Below are 18,506 nucleotides of genomic sequence, written 5' to 3' on the forward strand. Positions count from 1 at the left end.
GAGCCGGCCCTCTGTCTCGGCGCCAAATAAGGGACAACCAGGCACGGGAGCAGTCTACCGGTTCCGACCCTTGGGTACGGAGACAAACTCCGAGCCTCCATGAGACACCACCGCCATGTTCCGGTCACGCTCCAAGTCCACAAAATCGCACAAGACTAGGACCCCTAACAACGGGAGAGGACGAGGCTCAAAATTGAATGACTCCGACACCCGGTCCGCTGTGCGAGACGACTCGTTGTTTGCGCTCAGGGACGTGAGAGGCCCAGGCAGATGGGTGGCCCCGTCAGGGGTCGCCTCGGCCGATTGACTTCAACGTGGCCGGCTGACATGTTGGACGCAACGTCAGTCTGCGCATCAAACACGAACAATGGAGAATAAATGGACAAAAAGAGCAGCGAGTCGACAGGCCTGCCCAAATGCAACACAGACAGGGAGTTCAGCTATTGTCGTTCGCAATATCATTCGCAACTAAGGGAGCCATCCGGCGGCTATCACTCTTCGGCCGGGTGGGTTTTCGTCACCTGGCGGCTGGGCGGTTGATCGGAAAAGACGGTTACCGGCTCAGCAGGATATAGCACAATCGCATGCTTACACTATGCCATTGACACCCGGTCTAACCCGCGTTCGTCTCATCCTTATCGCACGTTTGGCATACGCAGGCAATGACATACATGACGCTGGCGTTGGCTGCATCGCGCAGCAATGTATCTGCCGACTTGTCGACGGCTTGGAGATTGGGGCACGACAGCGCTTGCTAGCTCATCCATTGGAGTCAAGACCATCGGGCCGCGTTCTCATCGCCAAGCGACTGATTGCTGCATACCATCGTGCTGCACGGGCAAATGGCTGCTTAGGCACGTTGATAGAAACCACCACATGACCTGCCTCGTCCGCGAAAAGCAAATGTCGGTGTGATGCACTTCTCAGCGTCCATCCAGCCAAAAATGCAAGTTGGGGAGAAACTCGGCATTCCTCAACCACGACCCTGGTAGCCCGCGGTTTCTTGAACCCCGCAGCGGCCAGTTGGTCGGTCCCCCGGGACTAGCAAGACATGCCCGCCGCATAGGAGCCCGACGGACGTGGTGCTAGCGCCGTAGCTTGCGCTCAACACCTTTTGCGTTCGGCTGGTGGACAGTTTCTCGTTGACCTCTGCGTTATGCTTATTGGAGGTGAGCGCAGCCAAGGCTCAAGACACGAGGCAGTGAAGGACGACAGCGCCAGACAGTCATCTGCAGGAGGACCAGGTTCGGCGGCCAGCTCGTTGGCTATCCTTCTCACAGCACAGCCAACGTGTCTTGGTCGTCGCATCGCATCAGGGCAGGGTAACCAAGACGCGCCTCAGACACGCCAGCAACGCAACAGAATCCAGCAGCGGATCAGAAACAGCAGATTTGCTGCGAGATGTGTGTACCCGCCCTCGCAGGAGTCATCGAGCGCCAGCTGGCCAATCCCCTCTGCTCAGGTGACGCCCATCCGGCGCCGATGATGCGGAGTTGCGTGGTGAGCAGGGGGCCGCGGGCAAGGCTGCATATGGTAGTCCCCAGATGCGATGCTGCAGCTCCGTTGCGTTATTGGTGGTGCCCACGGAAGGACGTTCCCCTCAAGTCTCATCTCGACAGTGCTACTCACAAGGTCAGGTTTGCGGAGTTGGGTGTGGCGGGGGGTCGACCAGCCACTAACCACCCCTCGCATCAGCAACACGATGCAAATTTAGAAGAGGTACGGGCAAAGACAAAACGACATACAGTCAGCCATCTGACGGGACCTGTCAAGTCTCATCTCCACCGCGCCTGTGTTTTCCCTCCTCGACCTCAGTTTGGCCATTCAAGCCATTCTGATGCGGAATGGTTTCGCTGGGCAAAGCGGGCTTCAATGTTTGAGGCAGCGCAAAGTACTGTACTGGACGGGTACTTGCACCATTCGTAATGGTCCTTCAACCACATCTTTACCCGTTGAAATAGGAGCACCGGCTCGGATAGCCACACCCCCCTCCTTCTGCTACGCTGGCCAAGTTTTGATTCGAAGAATGCCATCAGAGACACGCCCAGAGCTCCTCAAAATTAGCACAATTGCCAATGGCTTGCCCAGCTCTCGCTTGAGATCCGAACAGCCGCCTTCGGTGCAGAGAGGGAGCTGATATTGTTATCCAGCCAAGGTCGTGCTGAGGCAAACGAGACAATAGTCGCAGGCCGGATACGCAAACGCAGTATGACGATTTCTGCGGATACTAAGCTCGCCAACTTTTTTTTGTCTTTGGCCCCAATGGCTTCGGCGCCGCCTCCGCGGCCAGCCGGACTGTCAAGCAGCGCGTGCTGATCATCCTTGATGGTGGCGGTCCGTCACCAAGAGTGTGTGGCTTGCCCTGATCTGGTCATCGAACCCCCTTCGACAGTGGCTTCCGCACCAAGATCGTTGATAGCGGCAGCACCACACGAGGCCCTCAGAATGAACGACAGAGAAATCTCTGCCGTTGCTTTCTCATTACCAACGTTTGAGCACTGTGAGTAGAGCAGAGTCAGAACGAACCTCCCTTGCCCGGGTTCCCTGTGCGATGCTACCTACCCCACAACTCGCATTCCTGCGCAACCACGGTTCCCTACCAAGATTGCAGTTCGGCTCTTATGCTGCAAGACACTCGAGCAAATCGCAATATCGCCGACGACGTGCTGTACCAAGCCGCACGTCTCCCCTCACGGTTCCGGCTGCATCTGACCGAGAACGAGTGACCGTGACGGAGGAATTGCGCAGCCTTGATGTGGCAGTAAATTACTGTCCAACTCAACCCGCCGCATCCGTAGATGTCTTGACGAATGACTGATTGCGTGATAACGTCCCGACGTTGAACGACTTTGACTTCATGTCAGCCAGCCGTTGAATCTACCTTGGACGTCACGTCACTCATGATGAATATTCGCCAAGGATGAGGGTTGGGATGGCAATGTAGACACAGCAAAGCCAGGAAAATTTGGGGTCTTTCCCGCACGCATCCTCTCGTCTGTATTTGGACCACGGGGCTCAGCCGGTTTGCTGGCAAGTTTCCGTACGCATTGCGCCGCGGTCCAGTACACCCAGATCACACAGCGGCCGGGCGACTGCTAACCATAGTGATGGATCACTTTCAAATGAAGCCAAGATAGAGAGAGTGCCCGACAGTCAGAGCAGTCCCAACAGGGCGGATTGAGGAGCTGCAACTAAAACCACCCCTGTTCTCGCAGCATCAACAACCATGGGGTCGGTTGAACATCAAAGGCCGTCGACGCATCAAGAAATACTCTCTTCTTTCAACCTCCCAAACAGTAGAATAGACAGAAACGGTCGTGACTCACAAAAGGAATGGGAGCTGATGGGAGAGGATGAAGCAAAAACAGCCCAACCCTGCGACCGCTACCCACCAGCGCCAGTGGACAGCGATCTCCTGTCTAAATTCCCGTAACGTCCATGTTGATCGGTGGAATCCCATACAGGCGGCCCCGGAAGCCACACCCAAACAACCACACAAGATGGCACCCCTGGAGCGGCTCTGTTGATCAGGTCTCACCGTCTCGCAACGGGGCAAGTCAGGGTCTACGTCAAGCAATCGTTGCTATCTTTGGTCGAGGGAGTCGAGGACGAGCTTGGTTTGAAGGCAAAGGGGACACCAATCAAACGGCTCGATAGCCACTCGGACTCTCAGATGATCAAGGCCCTTATTCATTTCTTGATGGTGCGTCTTTGGCCGTGTGCCCACGGTCTGCGATGACCAGCCACACGCTACCGCCACAGGATGCAACACAAGTGGACAATTAGAGTTCTGCTTGGTCGTCTCAAGGTCTCGGGTTTCCTCCGTTGGCGGCAAATTCAGAGCTGTAGGGGCGAACGTCGAGACTATAGCAATTGCCCTCTGGGACACTGAGACGACGAAAACTCCTTGAGCGACAAGAAAACTAGTCTGCAGGAGTCTCTTCCGTCTTTCCCGCGACTTTAGTCCCGACGCTTCCATACTATGGGGTTGAGGGCCCAAAAGCACTACGGGGAAGGCAGCGTCAGTCCGGAGCAAGCGCCGAAGGGTGTACCCTGCTGGAAGACCATTGTAGGCAACCTCTTTGCTTTCCGGTGCTCACCTTGGAAGCGTTACACCCAGACGTTTGATCCGGACAGGAACAATGTGGTGGGGAAGAGCAAATGCGTGCTGAGGTAATGAGGCATTCCCGGTACACCGAAAGATGGGAGGCGTGGGTCACCGCTGAGCATAAGGGAGTCACCTCGACTGGTTGCGGCGCTTTCGGAGGAGCATCCTTGCCCAACGGCTCCCGGTTTGCGTACGAAGTATCTCAGGATCACGATGGAATGGTTCAAGGATGGAGAAGATGGCCAGTCACAAGAAGAAGAGCGTTATCAACGCTGTGGACGAGGTACCTCGATGTCGGCTTCGATAACGACAGCTCAGTATGCCTTGGGTACGCAAGATGTCACTCACGCCCCCACGGCCGCATGCGACGACCGGCTGACCACGCCGTCCAAGTGCGGGTGGTGCAGGCCAGCTGAATATCTCCGGTGCGGAATGCGTGCACTGCTCGCAGGAAGCCAGCGATGACCGCTCGCTGCGTCTGAAGAGGACAGGCTGCGAGCAGCAACAAGCAAGATCAACATTGAGCCATCGGCGACGTCCAACGTTGGAATGCAACCGGGTCTACCAGGTTCTTGGACTGTTGATGAGCAACAATCAACCGCCGATCCTGTGTCGAAATGAGCAAATCCCTTGATGGTCGAATCAAAGGGCAAAGTTGCGTACATTTTGACTTTTGTAACAGCTGGAGAAAGGTTGAGGTCAGCTGGACATGACAAAAGGCAGAGACGCTGGGACGACGAGGATGAGGCCTACGGCGGAAGGGCGGAGATTCGGCACGCGAGAGCAAATGCCAAAATCAGACGAGAAACACACTTCCTGAATGGGTGACGAGCCAGCAAGAAAGACTGGGAAATTGGGTGACACGTATCGCATTAACGCATCGTCACCGAAGCCCAGGGCGCGATGCAACGGCGGTCGAGATAGGGCGGTACGGGCAAGCAATGGCGAGCACTGGGCTCTACAGAGCACAACGCATCAAAGCGACATTGCGGCATGCCATGGCGCGTGCAGAAAGGGCGTCGACGTAATAGAGTCTGGGGGAAACAAGACACCAATTACGGTTCCTCGGCACCTAGTTTTAGCGGACGACAAACATGGGATCATCATGTCAGACTGACCTCACAGGCCCTTTCGTCACCGACGGTACCTGTTGATGCTGTCGACGACTGGTTTCTTGGACGGCAAGCTCTGGCCGTCGAGCAAGGCATCATCGCTGCCATCGATTGCCTGCGTACTGACGGTACCTATTTCTGTACAGATGCGTTATGGCACTGCATCGCGAATGTATCTGACCAACTCGGCACGTTGGCCCTTTTACCCGACTCTGTGGTCCCTACTTGTAGAGCCTTGTTGAGATGCCCGAGCATTGGCTTTCATCTCCCCAGACCGGGCTTTTTCCAACGCGCGACGGCGGACGCAGGTACTTGTCGCCTCAACAGTATATAGCTTTGGTGGTACTTGATCCCACCTTGCTCATTTCACAGCGAGCCAGGCGCCGAGGTATACCGCGTCGTCCGCCGAGACTACCGCACGCCGCACGCCGCACGGAAGACGACAACCTTTTTGTTGGCAAGGAAGGCGCAAGTTTCGAGTCTCGCAGGACCCGGATGAGTGCATCGTTGGCTGCCGTCATCTTTTGCATGTCAAGTTGAAAGTGCGATAGCATGGCGCCGCCAACGCTGGCCTCGACATGGATATACACCGCAGCAGCAGCCGCAATCATGTTGGTGGTTGCACAAGACAGGGCAGAGCTGGCAGGATCCGACAAGGCCAACGTAAGGCGGGAATGCTGCCATGCCATACTTCATCGTGCAGTATGGACCCGGGAGTACAAGACAAGGCAGCCATCGAGGTTATTCTTGCCTGTGGCGCGTGGGTGTGTGCTAAAATCCTGCTGCCCGGGAGGAAGAATTCAAGATTACCAAAGACGGGACGAGGAGATTGTTTCGTCAAACGGGGTGCCATTGATGATCCAACGGGCGAGGCAATACAAGAAAATAAAGGACGAGACATCGGAAACAATACGCACGCAGCCCCTGAGGGGGCAAATGAGGTGGAAACATGGCGAGATGTGCAGCGGACGACTGTGCCACAGGCGAGACAGAGAGAGAGAGCCACTTGAGGACTTTGGGCCCTGGGGGATGAGGGACATGGGCCCGGTCTGGCGCGTGTGTTGAGTGCTGGCGTTGGGGTTTGGCGTGGGCAGTTGCTTCTGACTTGTCCCCGGACGGTGGTCTCGGGCGACGCACAAGACATTCCAACTGCGTGTGGGAGAGACAGCAACAGCGACAGAGACAGAGAGGAGTCATCCATCTCGCACACCCTCCCTCCTTTTCCATGCCAGCGGGACCCCTGTTCTGGACGAGAGCGGTGCACATGGCGTTGTATCCGGCCGGTACGGTACCTTGGAGGTTGTCGTCGCCTGGAGGTACCTTGATCCCTACCTACCATACTGCGTATCCTCAGGAGGGAAGAGAGCAGCGCAGCAAGCAAGCAGAGAAGAGCCAGCATGAGCCGGAGCAACAGCGGTTCCTGGTATTGGAATTGTTCTTTTTCCTTCCACATCAGGCCTCCCTTGGGTTTCCCCGGAAGCCCATGGTGCGGGTGCGGGCTTGCGGCTTTGCGGCTTGTGGCCTGCCCATGACATGACGGAGCCCGGGAAGGGGGAGAATACGCAGCACGCAGCACGCAGCATGGGAATTGCAAAGGTACGTACTTGCAGAGAATGCCATGTCCCCTGTCTGCCCTGGCTGTCGTGGGCCCTGTCTTGTCCTCCATGTTCCTGAAGGTTTTTATTTTTATTTTTATTTTATTTTTCTGCCGTTGCGTTGCCCCTTCTTTTTGATGTGTTTTTTTTTGTCCTGTCTTCGTGGGTTTTCTGTATTTTTGGGCTGGTGGGAGGACCGGTGGCCCCCGTCTCTTTCGGCGTCTCCCTGCTTGCCCTCTCCTGTCTTTTTCGCCTTCACTCTCAGTCTTTTTTTTTCTCCAGGGCCCCGTCCGTCCATGATTTGTTCGTCATGTTAACGACACCCCCCATTTTTTGCTTCTGTATTGTATGACGACACACCCTTTCTCTTGCTGTCTTTCGGCCTGTTACCTTACTCTCTCTCCCCTATGAACGCTAATCCCCGAAAGATTCCCTTTTTTCTTGAATTCTGCCCAGTTCCCCATCTTCTGCGCATGAGCCCTTTTGCTGCACTACATACACAGTAATAAGTACGGAGCACTGCGTAGGTATATATTTCTTACGGACCTATGCGGGCTGTGTCACTGGTTATCGAGCTTTCTGCCCTGCAGCGGTGCAGCCCTTCTGTTCAATTTCGTGCCTTTTCCCTGCCAGTCTGCTGCCCCCTGTCGGGATTGGATTCTTCTCTGCCATCTTCCCCCAGGTACTTGGTCAGGAACTCAAGCACCCAAGGTCCCAAGGTACGAGGATACCTTACGTCGTCCCAGGGCCGGGGCGCCAGCTAGCTCAGGTACGTACCCCACTGGGGGAGGAGACGTTCATGTCCCATTTTTGATGTCCCATCCAAACTGCGATTGCAAAGTGACGCCCAGCGTCTCCATCTCGGCCCTGTGCGCTACGGTTACGTGACTGTGACTTTTTTCTCTCTCTCTCTCCCATTTCCCCCCCCTTCCGTGGCCGCCCCTCAATTGCAGCCCAGCCAGTCCAGTCTCGCCATCGGACCAGCCTCGTGTCTCCGCTTTCTCGAGAGTCCAATCTTAGGAGAAGAATGGAAAACAGAAGGGGGAAATCAGTTCGGAGAAGACACAACAAACACATGACGAGAGATGCCACGGAAGAAAGGAGAGACACTGCTAGACACTGCAAAGACCAGCCCTCTAGGTACTCCACGGTGACGGATGGAGGAAAGTGACGGGACATGGTGGGGCTGACCCTGGGGACACGTACCGCACCAGCACCTCACCTCAAGATCAGAAAAGATACGTATCTCTGTGGATAGCTTCCACTGAGATGCTTCGAAGAGCTTAGTGTCGTCTCCCAATTCACGCCCCCGTCCGTAGCGTTCGCCCTCCCATTTCCCTTCTCTCTATTTTGCCTTTACCTTTTCTTGCCCTTTCGTGTTCCGCTTTTTACTATTTTTTTTTCTTTCCTTTCTCTTGCTGTCTGTCTGTGTCTGTCTCTTTCGCTTCCATCACAATATAGTGACCTGACAGAGACAGGTCTGGGAAGGCAGCTTAGGTTCTAATGTATGGACAGAGTAGGGGGAATGAAATTGTAGAGAGGGAATAGACGCCTTGCGAAATACCGTGCCTTGCCAGCCAAGATGCCTGACCATAACTTGCACTTTGGACTTGGCCCGCGTGTGCGCGTATCCTTCTTTCGCATTCCTCGTCCGGTCCTCCTCATTACCCACAAACCTTTGGCCCTTCACGGTTGACCATTGCTGTCTGTCTTGTCCATGGGCCATTTCTGTAGGTACCTCTCCCCTCCCAGGCTCTCCCCCCCGGCTTCTTTCGCCTTACACCATCAGGTACAACACGCCCCTGCGCCCACACTCCTGCGCCCATCCACGCTCCTCTGCCTCCCGCCCGGCGTGTGCGTTGTACCCATGTATCTCGCCATCTTATTATGTATGGGGAGATACTTGAAGTTGCCCATGTAGGCTACTTTATTTCTACCCATCCATCTGGGCAGCCCATCTTCGCTCCCGTTTTACTTTCACGCCTTCCCTGCAAACACACACACACACACACACACACACACACACACGCACTCTCTTCTTTGGCCCAGAGAGGTGTGTACCTGTTCTGTCTCTGTCTCTGTCTCTGTCTCTCTAACAGAGTCTTCTCTTAGTCTCTGTCTCCCACACTTTCCTCCCTCTCTCCCACTCTCGGTCGCTCGCTCTCTGAAGGAGCCCTGTCAAGTCACTCTACGCCATACTCCCCTCGGTGTCTCTACCTTCCTTCACTGGGGGGCTTTTCTCGTCTCTCTCTCTGACTCTCTCTACTTGCTACCCTGCTCAACCTTGCCCAGCACCACTGTCCGCAAGTCCACACACGCCTGTCTGTCTACCTGATCAGGCCTTACCTTCTTGCGTATCCGTACACCTCAAGGAGATACTTTGGTAGGTACTTCCAATTCGTACACACACCTCTTGACCCCCCCCCCCGTCCTCCCGTACTCTTTTGCTCGTTTCCCTTCGTTTCCACCCTCACCCTCTCTCTCTCTCTCCTGACCCTGACATTATTTGTGCTGGTCCTTTGCCCTTACTCCAAAATAAAGCTCTTGGCTATGCCTCCTTCCCGCTCCGTCTACTCATAATTTCCCGGGCCCCAACTACCACTCCCGCCCACATAAGACTTGACTGGCCACCACCACCACCACACCTTCCGTCTTGACCTGACCCTCTACCAGCCCAGTCAGTCTCACACGCACCGCACCGCACCGCACCGCGCTGCTCCTGCTGCTACTACTACACCCACCATCACCCGCAGTCACCACCACCACCACTGCCAACGACGTCTGACCTGCAACGCTCCTTTGCTGCTTTGCTCAACTACATAACAACAGACCACAACCCTTCTTCTTCTTCACCACACGCACACAATCACCCGCACCACTCGCCAAACAAGTCAACCTGCCAAAAACAAATAACAGACAACTCATTGTGTTCAATAGTTGCGCGCCCGGCACTCGACCCGAGGGATCTGCCCATTGACTCATCTGCAACTGTTGCGCCGTGCGCACCCTTCCGAGGAACCACCACCACCCAAGACTTTCTCTTGTTGCGCCGAACCACCTCGCGCCCGATTCAACGTTGGATTCTTCTTGCCGGACACGAGCCTGCGCGACCTAGGACTGCAACCAGTTGCCAGAAGCGAACGCAAGGTGTCAAGAAAGACACGAAAAAAAACGAACGAGCATCCGCTGCGGGATCATTGCATAGCGGCTTGCCAATGCTGTCGGTCCCGTCGACCCCAACCTGGAAATAGACCCAAATCAGTCACTTGCATACAACACCTGCCACATCACACACCTCGCCTTGGAGAGCCCATCGCAGCAACTGCGCAGGCCCGCACATTTTGTCGAGCAACCCCCAAACCCAGAGGCCGGAACTCCCAAAAGACGAATCGACGGACACCTGCCATCACGATTGGCCCAGTCCGACCCTACTCTCGTCCGCCCTGCCACGCCTATCTCTTCTACGCCTACGCCTGATTCACTCTGCTGGTCCGCCTGCAGTGTACCAGTACGAACCACCGGCGCCCATAACTTTTCCACCCGTGTGGTCTGTCAGGACCTCTGGTGCGCCGCATCGCATCGCACCGCGCGGCGACCTACACGACTCTGCAGCAAAGAGATCATCACCCTCTCCCCACGGCCTGCTGCTTCCTTCCTGGACCCGAACCCTTGCCCGCCTGCCAGACAGCCCCGTGTGTGTGGAACGCCCACCTTCATATCGCAGGATCGACCTCCTCCCACGCATCCCCCGCATTCTCTATCCCTCTACGGGCCGTTCCACACGACCACACTCTCCAAGGATGCCGTCTCAAGCAGCTACTACTTCTTCATAAAAACGCCAGATCATCCACCTAGGATCTCGCCGCGGGGACCTCTCCAAACCCGCGTGTAGCGAAGGGCTACCCCCACGAACTTTCACCATGTCTCCCACTTCTACTTCAACTCAGTTGCCCTCACCTCTACCCCTTTCCAAACCTCCCACCATGCCTCCTCAGTCTACTCAGTTTAGGCGCACACGTCCAAGCCATGTACAGACAAACATCCCCTCCAACATTCACCTACAACACCTACAGCAGCAGCAACAACAATTCACAGTACCAGCTTCAGCAATAAGCGCCTCCTCCGTGGCCTCCAGCTCGCAGCAGGGCTCGCCCGTCATGTCCCCAGAGAATGCCGTCATGACGAGCAACAGCTCGCTCCAGGCTTCCCCTGAGCACCGGGGCCGTGAGCTCGTGGACGACCAGTTCTCGGCCGGCTCATTCTCTCTGCCCGAGTCCGTCATCTCAAGGAAGACGAGTGACAACTCGCTCGGACAGACCTTGGTGGGCAGCCCCAGTGCCATGTCAGAGGCCGTCACCAAAAGCAACAACATCATCCGGCGTCTGTCGAACCGAGCCACGGCCAGGTTCACCCGCCGCAGGACATCTTCCGCTGCCCCCAACAGCCGTGACGGCAGCGTTGGCCCCGGTATGCTCCGCCGGAGGAGTGACAGCAACAACACGGCCCCGCCCGACCTTGCCGCGTATAGCGACTCTGACGATGAAATCATTGATGAGATGGACGATCTCAGGTCGTTGATTGGTGGTCTTGACGGGGCTCTCAGAGAGTCGTCCTCGAATAGCACCACCGCGTCTCTGGCCGGCTCCACCTCGCCTTCCAACACCACCGCCGGCCCCGTCATCCCCTTCCAGCTGCTCAAGGGCACCTGGATTAGGAAGGTCTCCAAGAAGAACTGGAAGAAGCGTTTCATCCTGGTCCTGGAGCCCGACGCCGCCAAGATCTCCTGGGATAAGTCCAAGGGAAAGCAGCTCTACATTGACGACATCAAGGAGATTAGGACCGGTTCCGATATTCGACAGTACCGTCTCGACTATGGCGTGCCCGAGTCCGAAGAGGCCCGCTGGTTCTCCATCATGTACGTCGTGCACGAAACGTCAAAGACCAAGATGATGCACCTGGTCGCCGACGATGAGAGCACCTTCCACAACTGGGTGACTACGCTCGAGGCCATCTCCAAGCACCGACAAGATCTCATGGCGTCCTTGATGGCCTTCAACGACCGAGCCATCCGCGACTACTGGCTCACTGAGATGGCAAGGCAGAGTGGTGAGAAGACGTTGTCTCTCGACGTCGGTGACATTGACTTTGAGGGAGTCCAGCGTGTCTGCCGGAATCTTCACATTCACGCCTCGTACCAGGATTTGTCCGATAAGTTTGATCAGGCGACTGGCACCGGCACCGGCCGCGGGAATCGTCGCCTCAACTTTTTCGAATTCCAAAAGTTTGTCGGTTTGATGAAGCAGCGTGACGACATTCGCCATATCTACTACCAGATCGCGGCTAACCCAGTAGCCGGCCTCAGTCTCGACGAGTTCAAGAAGTTTTTGCGCGACGTCCAGGGAGAAAACGTTGAAGCTGACCCTACGGTCTGGGAGACTGCGTATAACAGACTGGCCCGCAAGCACGCCAAAGATTCCGAGTGGACGAGCGAAGGCCCACGAATGGGCGACGCCGCCTTTGCGGCCTATCTTACATCGACCTACAACCTGCCCGTCATTAAGGAGCCCAAGACCTATTCTCTCGACCGTCCGTTGAACGAGTACTTCATCTCCAGCTCTCACAACACCTACCTGATGGGTCGACAAGTCGCTGGTCTCTCGAGCGTCGAAGGCTACATCTCCGCGCTCGTCCGCGGCTGCCGTTGTGTGGAGGTCGACTGCTGGGATGGACCCGATGGCAACCCCACGGTGAACCACGGCCGCACGCTCACCACTTCGATCAGTTTCCAGGAGACCATGACCACGATCAACAAGTACGCCTTTATTGCGACCAAGTACCCTCTCTGGATCTCCCTCGAGGTTCACTGCAACCCGGCGCAACAGGCCGAGATGGCTCGCATCATCAAGGAGACCTTTGGCACTCGTCTCGTCACCGCACCCCTGGATCCATCCTCGGACAAGTTCCCGTCGCCCGAGCAGCTCAAGGAGCGAGTGCTCATCAAGGTCAAGCGCCCGCAGCCGCCCCCGGAGCCCACCAAGCCGGCCGAGTCGACCGGTCGCCGACGCGGTAACAGCCTGAGTTCTCCGTACCCCAAGCCGGTTCAGCTGGACAACAGCATCGTCCCCTCGCAGTCGCTGCCTCAGAGCCCCATTCTGAGCCCGAGCCACTCGTCCCGCCGTCTCGTTAGTAAGAGCCGTGTGAACACCATCACGGAGGGCGAGGTCCAGGACGCCCTGAGCAGCAGCACGAGCGACAACGACAGCGCGGGCGAGCGCATGCCCCCTAGACGGTCATCGAACAAGACGGTCAAGGTGCTGGGAGATTTGGGTGTGTACTGTGCCGGCCTCAAGTTTGGTGGGTTCGACGCCACCGAGGCCAAGGCGTACAACCACATCTTTTCCTTCATGGAGTCGAGCTTCCACAAGAACAGCAGGTCCAAGGAGGAGAAGAGAGCCATCCAGCTCCACAACATGCGTTACCTCATGCGCGTCTACCCCGACCGCACGCGAATCACGTCCAACAACTTCAACCCGATCGGCTACTGGCGCAAAGGCGTGCAGATGGCCGCACTCAATTGGCAGACGTTCGATCTCGGCATGCAACTCAACCAGGCCATGTTCGAGAGCGGCACCGACCGATCCGGCTACGTCTTGAAGCCCAAGGAGCTGCGCGAGATCAAGTTGATGCCCCCCGGATGGGAGGGCCATCACCGGGAACGCCAGGAAGTCACCTTCACCATTGATGTCATCTCGGCCCAGCAGCTCATGCGCCCCAACGGCATGCCCAATAACAAGACGGTCGACCCGTACGTCGAGGTGGAGGTGTTCCACTCCAGCGACAAGAGGGACAAGAAGGACACAGACGCCGAGGGCTCGCTTTCGGATACGCCCCTCATGTTCCGCACCAAGATCAGGGCGGGCAACGGCTTCAACCCCATCTTCGATGAGAAGTTCACCTTCAAGGTTACGACCAAGTTCCCCGAACTCATCTTTGTTCGCTGGTCGGTCAAACTCTCGCACAACGGCGAGAGCTACAACGACCGCCAGCCCGTGGCGACGCACACGGCCAAGCTCAACGGCCTCAAGCGCGGCTATCGCACCCTGCCCCTGTTTGACCACAACGCCGAACAGTACCTCTTCTCGACGCTCTTCTGCCGCATCAACATCGACTCCGTCCAGACCGTTCTGCTCAGCAACAACGACGACCTGGAATCCACGGGCACCAGCAGCAGGTCCCGTGGCGTCGGACGCGTCTTCAACACGTTTGGCACTCGATCCAACAACATTAGCCCCAAGTCCAGCATGGAGAAGGCGACCTAGGGCGGCTGAAGGCCGCGCCCCTTCTGTACCATGCTGAGACCTCACCACCTTCGCTTCTTGGCATAAATTTGTTTCCTTTTTTATTCCCCAAGTTTGTATCAGTATCGACAGAGAATTAACGACATATGCCCGGGGGGACCTCGAGTACCCCCTGGGGCGAAACGACACGGCCGAACCCAAAAAGACAGAATTCCCAGCGCGCCCCAAATTTTTGGATCTAATGTGCTATCAATACCCCCTTTGGCATTCGACTGCGGCGTACTATTGGCATGAAGGAGAACTTCCTGGTGTAGTCTACGACTATTTTCCTTTCGCTTCACCCGCTCTCCTTGAAGGATGCGAGGCTTTTTTCTAGGGATACCAACGGGACACCTTTTTTTTCTTTCTACTTTTTTCATTTGTTCATGGGATTATTCATTGGGACGGCGAAATAAGGGCATAACCGTCACCACCCCCGAGAGGCCTGATGCCCGGGGGTCGCGTCGACTTTTTGAAACGGGAAAGGACACACAGCATATACCACATGTCAGGAAGGGACAGGAATATTATAGAACTGGGATCAATCCGACATGATGAAAGCAAAAGTCGAGAAAAGACCATAGGAAAAAAAGTTTCTTTGTTTCTCACGATCTGTCTACCACGATTTGTCTCGAAAGAGGACCCACAGTACACGATGGCGGGTGATTGTTATCACCCACCTTTTCAAGCGTTGCATTACCCGGAGACAGTTTGCGAGAGGTGTTTTGTTGATGAACGGGGAGGAATCTCCCGGCGAACAGGGAGGAATTTGCTGACTGCCTTGGGGGGATCAGGACATGGCGGAGGAGGGCCAGGACGGTCCCGCTAGGCGTCGGGCTAGCAAGGCCATCGGGTTAGCAAGGCCACCGGGTTGGCATGGTCTGGAGGAGGGGGATCTGTTTAAGCATTGATATGAAGCATAATCATCTGGAATGGATGGACCGGGCGGGGGGGCATAACGAACGAACGGGAAGGGTGAATTGGAATGGAAGGCAGTTTGCTGCGGACAGGCTCGTTGAGACGGCTGGTGCTAATGTCGACGAAGTAACCGGGATGGGTACTATTGTCTATCTGTCTTCCTGTCTGTCTATCTGTATGGGCCTAGCTTGGCTATAGTGAACCGTGAACCTTGTGCCAAGACCGTTGCTGTGTCTGGTGTTGGGGAATGTCATAAGGGTCGTCGTGGGATCTTTTCTGCCTCTCGAGTACTCGGGAGAGCAGAAGCAGAGAGTTATGCCGTAATGAATGGGCTTTGGCGGCGTTACCTTTGTTCGAAAGGTTTGGGCGAGAGGTCTAAGCTAGATAGAGGCAGAGAAGGGAGGGAGGGGTTGAGGAGAGTTGCCGTGCCAGTACTGGGACACTGAGAGAGTGAGGGCTTTGGTAGGTGCTGTTTTTTTTTTTGTTTCTTTTTTGCGAATACGTATACGCGGGGTTGAAGAAAGTCGCCAGAGAGGACACGGCAAGACGAAAGCATCGATGTCAGGTAAGTACGGTAGGTGAAGTTGAGCAGCGTTGTGGGGTGGGGGACTCTGGAGGAGAGAAGTGGAGGAAGCTGAACGTTGACGTGACGTGACTTGACTTTGTGCCTATCTTTGCGTGCGTATAGACTTTGGAGCTTCTTATTATTTTTTTCCTCTCTCCTCGACTTTCTTGCTCTTCTTACTTCTCTCCATGTACCTAGTGTAGTTGAGTTTTGCTCGATTGCAGTTTGCAGAAGGAGGAGGATGGGAGGGGGGGGGGGGGGGAATGGGCATGCGAACGGGGGGGCCCGGATGGACTGGGTGTGGGGATTTTCTGCGGCCGGGCCGGATGGCAGGCCAGGCGTGCGTGTGTGCTGTGTCCCGTGCTCAAGCTCTCTCCAGACTTTTTCCTCCCGACACAGGTTGAGTTGAGTAGATGGGTTGGGTGGGTTCGATGATTTGTCGCGGCTTTTCTTTCCCCTTCTCTGGATTCCCCGTACCGGATGGGTACTGCGTGAGTAAACGCCCCCCCGCTCCCCCCCAAGTGGGTTGGGTGTCACGGTGTGTAACTATGCAAGCATCCGTTGCATACCCAACTAAGTATGTACTGCGTACGTATGTGTCTGTGGTCTGGATGATCCGGGGTGCAGGAAGAGGAGGGGGAAAAGGACAGGGAGAGGGAGAGAGAGAGAAATGTGGTGGGAAATTATATCCTTGGGGTTTTGGGATAGTGTGACATGTGCAATCTCCGTGCTGGAGATTTTTTTGTGTTCCTCCTTCTTTTTGGTTCCTGTTTGTTATTTGCTGGGGGGCGTGTGGTAGGTGCCACACGCCAAAATTCCTACAAACCAGAGACTTGTCTCATGTACAGAGACGGTAGTGTGTTTCTTTTCCTCCATTTTTTATTTTCAAGGGGGATTCGCTTGCCGGGGACATGGGTTGGCCAAGGATCCGGGAGGATGGACGGAGGTCAGGGGGGGGGGGGGGGCTTGGGGGAAAAGAGGGCCCCCGGGGCCGGGGGGCGGGGGGGGGTTGGGGGGGGGGGTTTGGGGAGGGGAAAAAAAAGCAACCTGGGCGGCGAAAGGGGGGAAAACGGGATTGGGGGGGGGGGGGGGGGGGGGGGGGGGGGGGGGGGGGGGGGGGGGCTTGAGAGACAAGAGAGCTCCCAGGGCCGTGAGTCGCTGGTGTGTCTGGGGGAGGGCTTTGGAGAAGGGAATCAAAAGCAACCTGGCCGACGACAGCGAGAGTAAACGGCATTGTCGGCAGAGGATGGATAGACTTGGCCCAAGAGGTGGTGGAAACCTCGACTCTGGAGTGAAGGACGGGAGGAATTGACCAATGACGGGCATCAGACGGTTGGCGATCCAGTTGCTATCCGATTTTGCCGTGTCTTCCGGAGCTGCATCCGGAGGGGGCTCCGCACCAGAAGACGAGGCGGGCAGAAACTCCCCTTCCCGCCTGGCTTTTGCTGCTTGCACATGCTTCGCAAAGGCTAAAGGAGGGTAGGTAGGTAGGTAGGAGGAGGAGGGACGTGATCAAACAGGTCACTGTCAGAGTGGTGGCTGGAAGGATGGATGGGAAGAAAAGACCAGACGGAGGAATGGATGGATTTGGGTACGTGCGGAGAGTAAAGGGACATGTGGGAGCCGTTGAAGTGGGCGAGACGAAGCAAAGGTAGATGCGGAGAAGGTCTTTCTTGCTGGATGGGATGGAACGGGCGATGGGAACGTTCCGGCGCATCAGATGCGAGGTAGGTATCGCGATGTAGTTTTACACCACGGCTGCTGCTCGGAGAGAAATGTCCTCTACGCGTGAGGTGAACTACGACGTTGGACGCGAAGGTGAATGCGACGATGCCGGGGGGCTATGATTTGGCTGGGCGCGTGTTGCAACCGACGAAGCCCCCCCCCCCCCCCCCCCCCCCCCCCCCACGAAGGAGAGAACGCAGGAGGCGGCGCGCGGGGACGGGGGGGGGGGGGGGGGGGCGGGGGGGGCGGGGCGAGGAGGGGGAGAGCGACAACACCACGGGAGGGCTGTGGCGGGCTGGTCGCGCCCCCCCCCCCCCCCCCCCCCTAGGTGGTAAATGGAAGAAAGGAAGACGTCTGCGGATTCGAGGATTGACAGGGTAGGGATGTTGACGGGCAGCGGAGATCAGCGCAGCAAGGTAGAATCTCAAAATCCTGTTCGAGGGGTTGCGTTGCGTTGCGTTGCCCCCTTCCCTTCCCCCTCTCGATCAGTACACTAGCTAGCTAGCTATGCCGTGGATGAGGATGTTGTATGTACTGCGCGAGCAGCCAAGAAAGTATATGCATGGAACGAATAGAGTATGCAACCCGTCACTCGTGGCTTTCCTCTTGGCTTTTTTTTTTTTTTTTTGTGACATACCTTTGCCAACCGGGGGAGAGTGAAGTAAAGATAGTTTTAAGGCTAAGGGGGGAAGAACTGCTCCGGAAAGGATGCGTACATAGTACGTGCGCAGTCAGGGCCTTTGATGGTTGCCAAACAGGGTTTTGCAAGGAGAAAGTCAATTTCTTTGCTACAGAAAAATCCTCTTCCTTTTCTCGGAGTATTTTCTTGCCCGTCGTGCTTGTCTCGTCTGTGCTGGAAAAAAAAGGAAAGGAGAGGGGTGACGGCACATGAGGGGCATTGATCTCTAATGTTCTAGATCGTGATCGACAGAAAAGAAAGGAACAAGAAAGAGAGATGAAATTGAGAAAAATGCGACGTTGGGCATGGGGGGGGGGGGGGGGGGGCGATATTCCAGGTTTTTGGCCCAGAATGCTACGCTACACCAAAGGCCAGGCCAGGCCAGGCTCCTCCTCGGCGATCACGATGGGCTTCCCGGGGTGGTTTCAACTTTCGGGTGAAGAAGAATTTGATGAATTGCAGTTTTA

At 56.1% G+C, this 18,506-nt stretch overlaps 3 protein-coding genes across 3 annotated transcripts; all 3 read left to right on the plus strand.

Annotated features, from left to right (window-relative positions):
• Positions 1-876: 876 nt before the first annotated feature.
• Positions 877-1,486, plus strand: CABS01_11377 (uncharacterized protein; the record flags this gene model as incomplete). Its single annotated transcript, XM_060544732.1, has 2 exons — positions 877-909; positions 1,067-1,486. The coding sequence occupies 2 exons, from the start codon at positions 877-879 to the stop codon at positions 1,484-1,486; spliced, it is 453 nt and encodes a 150-aa protein (XP_060397554.1).
• Positions 1,487-5,798: 4,312 nt separating this feature from the next.
• CABS01_11378 (uncharacterized protein) lies at positions 5,799-6,230 on the plus strand (the record flags this gene model as incomplete). The annotated part of the gene is made up of 1 exon (XM_060544733.1): positions 5,799-6,230. The coding sequence occupies one exon, from the start codon at positions 5,799-5,801 to the stop codon at positions 6,228-6,230; it is 432 nt and encodes a 143-aa protein (XP_060397555.1).
• Positions 6,231-10,798: 4,568 nt separating this feature from the next.
• Positions 10,799-14,134, plus strand: CABS01_11379 (phosphatidylinositol-specific phospholipase C; the record flags this gene model as incomplete). The annotated part of the gene is made up of 1 exon (XM_060544734.1): positions 10,799-14,134. One exon carries the CDS (start codon positions 10,799-10,801, stop codon positions 14,132-14,134), a length of 3,336 nt encoding a protein of 1,111 aa, XP_060397556.1.
• Positions 14,135-18,506: the final 4,372 nt, after the last annotated feature.

Source organism: Colletotrichum abscissum (genome assembly GCF_030869225.1).
Source record: "Colletotrichum abscissum strain IMI 504890 chromosome Unknown Scaffold_31.1, whole genome shotgun sequence".
Taxonomy (NCBI): Eukaryota; Fungi; Ascomycota; class Sordariomycetes; order Glomerellales; family Glomerellaceae; genus Colletotrichum; species Colletotrichum abscissum.